Here is a 12671-nt window from a genome sequence, read left to right as displayed (position 1 = left end):
TCCGGGACACCTGGATGGCCATGTTCTTCACGTCAGAAGGGTCTCCTGGGTGGGCAACAGACGTAAAAACATATCTGGGGACTGCATCCTTGTAAATTTCAGGGATTCTCGGGTCCCTAGGTTCATCTGTAATCATCATCCTGGTTCTGCTTTGAATGGCATAGGCTGTTTCGATCTTAGCCAATTCTATTCAGATTTCTCCTATTTCCAGCATTCACAGTCTTCTTTTCATGCAGCTTATGACGGGTCCCAAGATGGGACCCTGCTGACCAATTATACTGACTCTGCCATTCCCACATTTAACAGACATTATGTACCTCACTTCCAGCATGACTCCTATTGACATGGAAATTCACCGTTGCTTGATTTCTGTATCCCTGTAGGCGAGGCTTTTAGTGATGCAGCAGAGTTCATCTCTGAACTGATCGGGAATTCTCCCCCTAACTCCTTTCCATCTCACGACCTTAACCAGGGGCTACAGCCCGGCTTGCATCTACAGTACAAAAACCATCTCCCTTTGATCCCCTCACCCAACTGCCCTCACGACGTTTCTAATCTTTCAATTTTATCACCCCCTTGTGATTCGCTTCCAATTGTTCCCCCTCTAATGATCCTAAGCTGGAATGTTGCTGGTATTTCTAGCAAATTAGATCTTCCAACTTGGAATTCCCTGATCACGCCCCATTGTATTTGCATATTCCAAGAGACTTGGAGCACAGTACCCCACTATATGGTGGGTTACATTACTTTCTTTGAGCCGGCCATTCTATCCTCGTCTGGGAGAGGCCGCCCGTCTGGCGGTCTCCTCATCTGGATTAGCATTTCCTTGGGTTGTACTGTCAAGCAGGCTTGCCATATTTCTCCCGACATACTTAGGATCACCATCAAGGGAGCTCGGAGAAGCAAGTCCCTTGTTCTATTCAATGTTTATGCTAGAGGCTCAAGCAGGGGAGCCCTGCCATCAACTCTTATATCCCTCGAATGCGAATTGCGTGAGTGTAATCACGCATCTCACATTCTGGTAGCAGGAGATTTCAATTGCTCCTTCGAGCCCCTTTCAGTTTTAGACTCCCCCGAGTTATTAGAGGACGATGCTAGAAGAGGTATTCCCTTATTATCATTGTCTCCCGTTAGGAGATGGTCAAAGTCAGTTGTGCTTATGAACTCCATGACCCTAGAGTTTGGTCTAAGGGCGGCTAATGGTAGAACTCGATCGGACCTACATGGTGCTCATACCTACAACAGGATAGACCATTCTTCGAGGATAGATTACATTCTCTTAGATCTCAAATTGTGGCCATACGTCCAAGACATGGAAGTAATCTCGGCTGTTGATAGCGACCACAATCAGCTATCTTTAAGTATATATCCGTTTTGGGAGGGACTGACCGGACCTACGATCCCGCCAGCCAGTTCTTTAATGTCAACTCACGAAGTATGTCCCTCAAATTGTGAGAGACGCCTTAAATGGCGCAAAGTGATGCTTGACGCGAAGAAAGTCCAGTCGATTGGCTCCATTTTGTGTATGGCACAAGAAGAGTTAGCTTCCCTTCATTCCTACGAGACCGCTCATGCTAAGGTTTCTACTCTTTTCCAAGTCCTCATTAAAGAATTGGGGACTCTATTCTTAGCTAATGGTACAGGTAGACAAGTAACGGGGGGAGCCAAGCAGAATCTGCCAGGTGGTTGGTACACACAAGATTGTAGGTGGAAGAAATCTGCCCTAATCGGGGCCATTAAAAGAAGAGTTACGTCCGAGATCCAGCTGGCTAGGAGAGAGTATAGGCTCTGCGTGTCTGATGCCAAAAAGGCCTGGGAAGACTCGTATTGGCAGACACTTAGGGAGGCCTCCCTTAAGCGGGATTCTGGTCTCTTCTGGAATACAATCAGGACTAAGAATAGACCCGTTCAAGATCTTATTACTTGCAACATTCCCTGTGCGGCCTGGTTTGAGCATTTCTCCAAGCTTTATTCTTTTCGACCAGAGAGTGAGGGGGAGCTTTCCAGTTTGGAGGTTCTCCCGTCCCAGGGTCAAGCGTCTATTAATCCCTTTTGCGAAGGGGAAGTGGTTAATGCCATCAAATCTATTGTCCCCCAGAAGGCACCAGGACCTGATGGTATCCCCGGGGATATACTTCGTCTAGATCCAGTTAGATGGGGGAAGCTTCTCTCAACTTTACTCAACGCCATTGTTATTGGCGCCTCGGTCCCGGAATCTTGGAAGGGGGCCGAGGTAGTCCCGATTTTTAAAAAGGGTGGTAGGGACGATCCTGCTAATTACTGCCCTATTAGCCTGATAGACTCGACCCAGAAGGTTGTTGGGAAGGTGATCTTGGAAAGGATATTACTTTGGATCACTGACAACAATATCCTCTCAGATTACCAGGCGGGCTTCAGAATCGGGACAGGTACCATAGAGCAGGTTTTTAGATTGCTCCTTATCTACTGGAAGGTTGTTTTTCTTGGAAAGGGTAGTCTCTACCTCGCCTTTATAGATCTTAAAACAGCCTTTGACTTAGTCCCCCGTTCTACTCTTTGGAATGTCCTTGCCAGTATGAAGATTCCATCCTACTTACTGGCCCTTCTAGTCAAACTGCATGAGGGAAACTATGCTCAGGTACGCTGGGGTCCCCAGGGTCAAAAAACGGAGAGAATTCCAGTGAACAGGGGTGTCCGCCAGGGATGTGTTCTAGCCCCTACTCTTTTTTCACTCTACGTGAATGGTGTAGTGGAGCATTTGTTGCAAGTTCCTTGCGATGCACCATCCCTGGCGGTCGAACGTATTCCAACTCTCCTGTTTGCTGATGATACTCTCCTACTATCTAAATCACCCATGGGTCTCCAAGCTCTACTAGACAGCTTTCAAACCTTCTGCAACAATAGAGGGCTCATAATTAATTCCACCAAAACTAAATATTTAATTTTGAACCCTCCAAAAAAGTTAGGTCGCCCCCCCCGTATTAAACTCAGTCAATTTGGACATGGTTAAAGAATTCGATTATCTGGGCATTCGCCTTTCTGATACTATGCAATGGTCAACACACATAAATAAGATGCTCCTAAATCACAAGCGAGTTACTGGTGCCCTTCTCAGAGAGCACCGAATTTCCTCTTCGAGACCAATAGCACCCGCCCTAGAGATATACAAAGCTAGAGGTGTAAGTTCAGCACTTTATGGAGCTGAATTATGGGGCATGAATAATATTGACGAGCTTGCCAAATCCGACTCGAGCTTTTTCAAGGAATTAATGGCTTTACCCCAGAGTACACCTGTTGTACCCTTACTAATGGACTTAGGGTGCCAGGCTTTGAGAGATATGGCAAGAGTTCGCCCCCTTCTCTTATGGGCGCGGCTATGGCGTACTCCGGAGTTAGTAAAGTATGCCGAGGGTTTGTCCGAAATTCTTTCCATGCCTTGTTGGCACAAAATCAAATGGTTAAAGGATGTCAAGACTTTACTGCTCGCTCTTGGCCTAAAAGAAGCTTGGGTGAATAGAACTTCTCCACCCAAATCTGAACTCAAGCTAATATATTGGAGATGGGTCACTGCGAAGAGGATCTCAAGCTCTCATGGTGCTAGATGCACCATCGAGTTCTTAAGGCTCAAGGATGAAGTGCGCTATGAGCCTTACCTTGATATTATTCAAAAACCTTTTGATCGCGCACTCTATTTTAAATTTAGGGTTGGCACGCTTCCAGTGCGTGCTTTAACCGCACAATGGAAACCTCCTTTACAAACATCACCTTTTTGTCCCTTTTGTGAGAATAGGCCTGAATCAATTGCACACATTTTATTTGCATGTCCGGAGTACAAAAACCCAAGGACATACTGGCTTAAACCTTTGTGCAGAGAACTTGGGACAAGAGATCACACTATAGCTTTGCGCATCTTCAAATCTGATACCAGATCTTTGTTTGTCTGCGCACTCTCTAAGTTCCTAAGGTGGGCCTGGCTTTTAAGATCTAAAGCCTTCGCAGCCCAAACATAATGCGGATTAATTATTTTGTCATTCTGTTCTTTGTTACCTTTTATAATGTATTTGTCCTATTTATTATGTTATATGTATTGTTTTTAAATTTTATCTGCCTAGGAACTTTGGTGATGTTACTATTTTATTTTCAAATTTTGCGATTCTATGATTGTTACTTTTTTATAATTGTATGTGCTTTTAAGATATACCTATATCGAAATAAAGCTTATTCATTCATTCATTCAACAAGACAATAGTGTGAAATCCAGCACAGTGTTAGCAGGACTCCTACAGTGACCATTACCATAGACCCTAGTGTGATCCCGGGCAGACATTAGTGTGAAACCAGGCACAGTGTTAGCAGGACTCCTACAGTGACCATTACCATAGACCCTAGTGTGATCCCGGGCAGACATTAGTGTGAAACCAGGCACAGTGTTAGCAGGACCCTACAGTGACCATTACCATAGACCCTAGTGTGATCCCTAACAGACACTAGTGTAAAACCTAGAACAGTGTTAGCAGGACCTTACAGTGACCATTACCATAGACCCTAGTGTGATCTCAGCAAGACACTAATGTGAAACCCAGCACAGTGTTAACAGGAGCCTACAGTGACCATTACCATAGACCCTAGTGTGATCCCGAACAGACACTGGTGTAAAACCCAGCACAGTGTTAGCAGGAGTCTACAGTGACCATTACCATAGACCCTAGTGTGATCCCGAACAGACACTGGTGTAAAACCCAGCACAGTGTTAGCAGGAGTCTACAGTGACCATTACCATAGACCCTAGTGCGATCCTGAACAGACACTGACTGGTTTGAAACCCTGAACACTGTTAGCAAATACTCTGCTTTTACCTGGGAGCCATGTTTGGCTCCCACAACACTTTTGGACAGCTCTCTGGTATTACACCCTGCACAGTCTTAGAGTGCACTGCAGTGTGACACCCAGCAGTGTTACCAGGGGCGGTGCGTCCATTAGGGCGCTTGGGCGTTGCCCCCCCACTGAGCGTTGCCGTCAGTCACTCTCTCTGACTCTCGTCTCACTCACACAATGCATGCAATCTATCCCCGGCCGCCGGAGCCGGAGGCAGTCGGCTCAGAAGGGGGCGGGGCAGAACTACAGGAGTTCAGCTGCTACCTGCAAGTGTCTGAATGATTGAAATCCACATGGCGGAGCGCACAACAACACCAAGAGTGCGCATGCTCTGTTCAGGGCTTAAAAAAATTGGGACCAGCCCGAACATGCACACTAGGCGGTGCTCATTAGAAGAGTGAGGGTTGTTCCATGCCGCTCTTCTAATGAGCAGCCTAGTGCGCATGCCCGGGCTGGTCGCAAAAAATGTTAAGCCCTAAATAGAACATGCGCACTACTGCTCAAGCCAATCCTGGCGCTGCTGCTGGAGCAGAGTCTGGATTGGCTGAGACCTACGCAGGTGGTACTTGCCAAGGTGCCAACGCGGGTGTCGGACCCCGGCCCAGGACTCAGAGGACTCTCAGAGGCGGCGCGGACCCAGTAAATTTAGTTTGCATTGCTTAATAAATAATACTGCTTTATTTTAATCTGCCCCGCGCCGCAACTCCCAAAACCCCTCCCCGCGAGTATTGGAGCGCGAGCCGCGACTGCCTGCTGTGTGTAAAATCAGTGTTCGGATCACCCAAGCGATAGGAGCTATAGAGTGGTCTTTTGCATTCGACACCACACAAACGCCTTAGAACCCTCCATGGTCCTCTAGGCACACATACAGCCAGGTACGCAATTTACACTGGATTCTTAGACTGGCTCGAACGGTACTCACCCAGAGAGGTGCCTGATCTGTCGGGCGTGCGCTGTCGTTTGTACTTTAAAGCAGTTATCCCCGCATGCACTCACATTACAAAGGTGTTTAATGGTTTATGACCACTCCCTGTGGGAGCTTGGCAAGTGAAGCGCCTATTACAGTTTAAGTGTACCCTAGCAGTCAAAGGGCTACTCTATGCACACTTCCATACAGCAAACGTCTTGAAAGGACACCGCCAAGGAATGTCGCCTAAAACAGGCATGCGTTAAAGACACACTCCCGTGAAAGCCATGTGCTAGAACAGTACCTGTCTGTTGGTCACCCCCTCCCCCAGCTGCTCCACAGTGCCGGTATATACTGTCAAAACGGCATACACGTAGGACCTGACTGACTGGTAAGGGGGCCATTAACTGGTGTGAATGTTTGTCAGTTCTGGCAAGGTCTGTGTGCCTTTGTGTTTTTGAATTATTGCTGCTTTGTCAAAATGCCGAGGACAGATCAGTTGTAAATGCGAAGTGGAGAGCAGACATTACACGTTTTGCATCAGACTGATGCAGTCAGGGGTTGCTAATGTACTCTGGGGATAGGAGGAAGAACACGCGTTTAGGGTCTATTATAGTGTTTGCATGTGTCAGCGCACAAGCACACGGAGTTGGCGTCATTAAACACTTCTATGCATTACCTATACGGATTATCTTTCGAAGGCACTGTAGTACACTCTCAGATACACTACAACTTCTATGGTCTAGTAAAGGTAGAATAATATTAATACACAAACATAAAAAGCCCTTAGTGAAAGCTACATTATCTTACGTACAGTTATAGCTCAAAGTCGAGCATCTCTTCACGAGCAGGTAAAGGTCATATCCCAATGTCACACATGGGAAATGAGACTGTCCTGGATAGAAATTATTGAAAAGATTGTGTACAGACACCCTTCTGCCTTTCTCATCTACTGCTGTCCAAATGATTTAAAGGCGCAAATAAAAACTTCCCAAATGAAAAAGCACTGCCCCTCCCTGTAATAGTATGTTCTCCCATAGCACAGTAGGCGGTGAGAACGTTGAGTGACTCAGCGTGCATCACTAGTCGCTCCGGGTGACAACCCTCAGCCCCTCCACCCCTTGCACCCTTATGCATCTCTTTCTCACCCTAACGTATATTTTTACTTTATATATAAGGCTTTAGACTGTCGAGATGTTAAAAATATAGTGCTATTTTATGCTTCTAACTGAAGAGCTGCTGTGCTGAGAATACATTTGTTTGCGGCTTGCTAGAGATTTCTGCTGTTGCGATAACATGGGGGGTGAGTTTGAACAGAGCGATAGATTTTAGTGGTTCGCGTGGAAAGCAGTAAGGTACATTGGGCAGTGCACTGACAGGTGCCTAGAACTGCATGTTAGATGTTAAAATGTCATTTTATTCGCTGCATTCTGCTTTAAATTATAAACTTTTACCTTTTAAGATATTGGACGGATGTGTGCGCCTTGAGGCTTTTTTGCCCAGTGCTTTGTTAACTCTTGCACTGTACCGTGTATGCTAGTCACGAAGGCAAATGATGACCTAAATTCATAACATTTTGTTTTGGAAGGTCAAAGTTCTCCTGCTGTGCCTTGTTTCTCAGACGTAATGCAATCCAGAAACACCCGTCTTTGCTTGTGACCTAGGCTTGATCGCGTATTCTGTTATTTTTATTGTGTGGAATTGTTATCAATTTACCATAGCAGAGCAGTCATATTTTTTTTCATTTCCCAAGGTTATGCCATAACTTTGGGAAATGAAAAAAATATGACTGCACATGGGATTGTGACAGCTGCCTCCCTAACCATGCGGTGGGTGCAAGCAGATTTGAAACAAGCTGTCATGGTTCAGAAAGTCATGGATGGGGGCAGATATTCTAAGTGCTCGTATTGCTCTATTAACCTTCCTGCTTCCTCAAATTTGCTTGAAAATGCCCCATTTATCCACTCTCGTTTTCAAAATTTTCTCGGGGGAGAGTTGTTCGGGCTCGCTCGCTGCGCTCGCTCGGCGGGGTGCAGTACGGCAATAATTTTACGCCTCACCACTTTCAAATGTCACCAGCCACCACTGAGTGTTACTGGGCTCTCTAGTGGGAAACCCTTTATGGCGGTGACACCCAGCACAGCGGCAGATAGTACCGACGTGCACAGTTTCAGAATCATGGTCGATTCTCAGGGTCTTGCCTACAGGGGGCACAAGGGGGCTGGTGGATCAATTGCTCCTGGCTGCTTGCGGGTGATTTATGATTGCAACCTAAGAGGGGGGCGACAGTTTTCTGCCCCACTTTAAATGAGCTTGCTAGTCAAAAATTACACGTCAAGATAAAAAAAAACAAATTCCCACTACGCCCTAGCGTTGCTAACCCGTGATCCCCTCCATCTCGCATTGCCAGAGGGTAGTGTTATCTCCATATCTGTCTGTGAATCCCCCCGCCTCTTCATCCGTCGATGCGCTTACCTGTCCCGAGAGGCAGCAGGACGCAGAGGAGGTGCAGCATGGTGCGGGAACCGCCCGGACTCGGGCGCGCAGAGAGGCCGTGAGGGCGTCTTCAACAGAGTTTACTGTCTTGTCAGATTGTGAAGGTGGTCAGACACCCGGATGGAAGGAGGGGTTTCCTCGCACAGCTGCGGTCACCGACTAATGCCCGAGACCTTTCAGCAGCCTGAGAAGGAACTCTTATGTGTGTGTGAGGTCTCTGCCTCCTGGAGAGAGAGCTCTCTGCTGACTGAGTTTTTATCCTCCCTGCCTATATGAGAGTTCTTTACTGCCTGGTGGCCAGACTGCTGCGTCAGAGACGTGTTTGCTCTCTTGGCGAGAACACGAGCGAACTTTCTGTAGACTGAAGTTTCTGCAAGCGCTTCACATGGAGAGTGAGAGACACTGTGACTGGTCAGGAGACAGACTTCGTATTATTTTTCAAAACAGCTGTTGTTGCTGAAAATATTTTTCTTCCTCATAAAGGTTAACGGGCAAATAAAAGTAAAATAAATTACTTCTTTTTCTGCTGCAAAATGTTTAGCAAAATGTTCCATGTGCAGGCACGTCTGCTGCTTGTCTTGTCGGTAAATTGTGGGCACCCACCGCTTGAAATGGTGGCACAAGGCAGAAACTCTCCCTATGTCTCATTATTACATGTTAGTTACTTGTTAAAAACTATGGAGCATATCTACAAGGCGGCGATAACAAATTATCGCCGCTTTTGCGGCCGTTTTCGGCCGAAAAGCGGCGATAATTTGATGGCTATATCAGCAAGGTCACGCTATCACGTGAAACCTTGCCTTAGCGCCTGAATTCCGAACGCCCATCTTTTCATCTCTCATGAGATGCAAAGTGGGCGTTCTCCCCTAGGATAATGGTAGATTTTCCTATTACCAAGCCTCACGCAAAGCAGCATAGCGACAAGAAAAGTAGCGATAACCTCTGCTATCGCTACTTTCCTTACGCCTGCTTTGAAACTGACTTAGCCATGATATCCTATGGAAGGTGGATATCATGGCTAAGTATGTGAAGCCCTATCAGCAAGCTATCGCCAAACTTCGTGGGATTATCGCTGGGTTTCCAGCGATAATCTCACGTTTGGCAGTTAGCGCTAGGATTTTTAACGCTTTTGAGATAAGCGTTGCTAATAGCACGCTATCTCATCGATAAAAATCCACGCTAGCCGGCGATAATTATCCTAGCGCTAAGTGCGCTTAGCGATAATTATTGCCGGTTGTTGCTGATATGCTCCTATAGAACGATGAATTGGCATCGAACATGCATTTACTAAAAAAGAAAAACCTGGGGGCATATTAACAAGGGCTTTATCTCTGCATTTTTTAGCTTTAAAAGCCAAAGAAGCGGAGATAAAAATATCGCCCTATCAACAACAGAGTGCTAAAATGCAAAATCGCATGTTAGCACCCTTTTTCACAACGCTTCCCTTTGCACCTCTAATGAGATGCAAAGTGGGCGTTCCAGAGCAAAATAATAGGAGAAATGTCGCTAAGCGACATTTCTCCTATTATAAAGCTTCACGCTAACCCTGTTAGAGACACAAAAAGCAGCTGCTTTTTTACGTCTGCTCATTTTCAGATTTAGCCATGTAATCCAAAGGGAGGTGGATTACATGGCTAAATCCACCATGGGCTATCAACAAGGATATCCCTATCCTTGTAGTTTCATCGCTGCATTACCAGCGATAACCTCCCAAAATGCCGCTATCGCTGGATTTTTTATCGCCTAGGCGGTTAGCATTGTTAATAACGCGATAACCAGGCGATATCATCCAGCGATAGCAGGCGTTAAAAAAATTAACGCTAAGCGCCCTTAGCGTTAATTTTCCCTGTTCCTTGTTAATATGCCCCCTGGTGTTTCAGGATAAGATTTTTTTTATAGAATTTTGAGGAATTCAGGGCATATTATCAAGCACGGCGTTAAAATTATCGCCGCTTTAGCAGCAGGAAACTGCCGCTAAAGCGGCGATAATGGGCTTGATAATATGCCGCAGAGAATTCCCATAGAAGCCCATGTTCACACCAGAAAATGGGCTTCTATGGGAATTCTGTGAGACATATTATCTACCCATTATCGCCGCTTTAGCGGCAGTTTTCTGCCGCTAAAGCGGCGATAATTTTAACGCCGTAATCATAAAAATGTACGTATTTTCATAAATCAATAAGGTGACATTTGGAGACAAAATGATTACATTTCCTAACATATATATATATATATATATAGGAGATGTGTGTGGTACAATCAATTACCTCTGTTGCAAATCCTAATTTGTAGCATTAGTTTAACTCCCTGCTTGCTGAACCTGTGAGGTCAACACCTGAGCAACAGCAGTGTTGCATGAGCCTGTAGTGTCTCTTTAGCTCTGTTAAAAGGCCTGCGATTTCGAGATTTGTGTATTTTGTTACTCTGCCCCTTCCAATGAGTTTGTCTGTCACAATCTATGTTTGGGAATCGACTTGGCAGGGGCCAGATGGAAATATGAAAGGAAGTGAAAAACAGAAGTGTAAGCAAATGCCATGTAAATGGCAGGGTGTGTGACATTTCAACTTGTGGACTGGTTGTCACCAATACATCTTCAGGCATTTTATTGAAAACATTCCCGAAAAGATGGCATTTTGCAAGCATTGTTTTCAGAATTATGTTATGGTCGGTGACCCTGCAAGATTCCTGTGGAAAAATGAATAGGATAATGCATGAATGTCCTTTCATAGCTTGTTTTTTCAGTCAAAGCATTTAACACTTTCGCTGAATAGTGCACGTTTTAATCATATTTTTTTATACATTTCCCGCTGAGAAAGTCAGACTTCTTTCACTCTGCCCACTCACTGCTACTTTGGGAAGGTATCACACCCCCAACTTTCAAAGATTACCAGCCACATAGGAGCCACAGACAGATTTTTATGATACTCCGGGATCCTTTGAGGTTTGGCCATTTTGCAGACAGTGTTGGGGCAGTTAAACAACAAAACTGTCTAGTGTCCCAGTTCTCAATAGTCAAGATCAGTTGTTTTGACGTCTCTGGGATCCTGAGGGCGGACACCTCAACATTATTTTTAGGGACGACTGGGAAGGGAAAAGGCTGCATATCTCGATTACTGCAATGACAGTCATGGTTTCCAGTGCTCCTGGGTGAGTTGGCACCTCATGGTTAAATGCCACCCTAGATACAAATGTACACCTAGCCCAGGAACCTGGGGTTTCAGAATTGCAATTTTCCACCTTATGTCCTTTGTATATTTGGATGAAGAACTGCCGAGGATCATGGTTGCTGGAGATTCAGTCTTCGAAAATTAAAATCCGGTGGCATGGGCATTCACATGGAACCTTGATGCGACCCAATGCAAACGAATTGGAGCTTTCATCTCCACTCGAGGGGTGGCTTTTAGGCAACTGCTCAAAATCACGCAGGTGGCTAGTGGCAAAAAAAGAGCTGTGGATGTAGTACAACGAAGTGTTCTGGTTAGAAGGCTGGGATGGTGGAAATGCTGACCATAGCCTTTTACAAGGCCATCCAGGGTTGAGGTAGTGCTTCACCAAAGGTGGTGGAAAGTTCTGGTTCTGTGTGGCAGGTGAGCCTGAGTCTGCAAAGCTGGTTCATTGCCCTTGGCTAGCTTGCAATTGCAGCATATGTTGTCTTCCAGCTGGTCAATTATTTTCTGTGGCTCGACTTTCATTTGGTCAGCAGTATCTCTATGGTTCTCAGAAGATGCGCTCAGAGTTGGCTTTAGTTTCTACTTTCAATGGGGTCCTCACAGGTGAGCATTAGGCATGCAGGGGGTCAGATAGGTAAAGAGGCATGGCAAGGTCCAGGGAAAGGTCCTTATGCAGTTTGTTAATGTATGGAAATGGAGTAGGTATCTCGCTGGCTCGACTCTCTGGAGGTATGGTCAGGTCCTCTGCACTCTTCAAGTGAAGTAAAGTGCTGGTTTGAGAAGTCTAATAGTTACACAGGTTTTGGAGCTGTGTGTGGGGAGAAGAGCACAGCCCTGAAAACAGTAAGGGGAACTAAAAAAAGGACTGTTGAGAGCTCCAGTAAAGACAATGGAGTGGCTCTGTGATTATGATAAGGGCTTGTAAAAGCCTTCTGCTCCAACATTCCAACGTTTGTCTTTCTGTTTCTCCAATTTTAACTTGGAACTTTCTACCCTCAGCGTGTGACATATTCTAATAGTTATATAGCCCTTCTGCCTCAGGCTATGCCTGTTGTTAAAGGCCCTCAACCTTTTTATATGTCTTTGCCTGTGGCTCAGGCTTATATCTCGGGTTTTGGGCCTTTAACAACCATTCTAGCCCTCAGCAGAGCAATATAAGGCTATATTATTTGTTACTTCTTCCCGTTTAAACTAGAGGGTTCACATTTAATAATAAATGTAGTGCTTTTCAAGGAGATCCTCCA

General features: G+C 45.6%; 1 protein-coding gene across 2 annotated transcripts in view; it reads right to left on the bottom strand.

The window, feature by feature from the left end:
- Positions 1 to 8604, bottom strand: part of LOC146810574 (hepatitis A virus cellular receptor 2 homolog) — a 139014-nt gene extending 130410 nt beyond the window's left edge. Inside the window, exon 1 of one of the 2 annotated variants that reach the window (XM_085617609.1) lies at positions 8237 to 8604. In XM_085617609.1, coding sequence (XP_085473735.1) covers positions 8237 to 8276 — 40 coding nt within the window. In that variant the 5' untranslated portion in view covers positions 8277 to 8604. The remainder of the gene's footprint in view (positions 1 to 8236) is intronic. The other variant, XM_085617610.1, reaches the window with a different exon arrangement.
- Positions 8605 to 12671: the final 4067 nt, after the last annotated feature.

Source organism: Triturus cristatus, chromosome 7, assembly GCF_964204655.1.
Source record: "Triturus cristatus chromosome 7, aTriCri1.1, whole genome shotgun sequence".
Lineage (NCBI taxonomy): Eukaryota > Metazoa > Chordata > Amphibia > Caudata > Salamandridae > Triturus > Triturus cristatus.
Note: the sequence above shows the minus strand (reverse complement) of the source record. Positions and strands in the feature narration are given on the sequence as shown.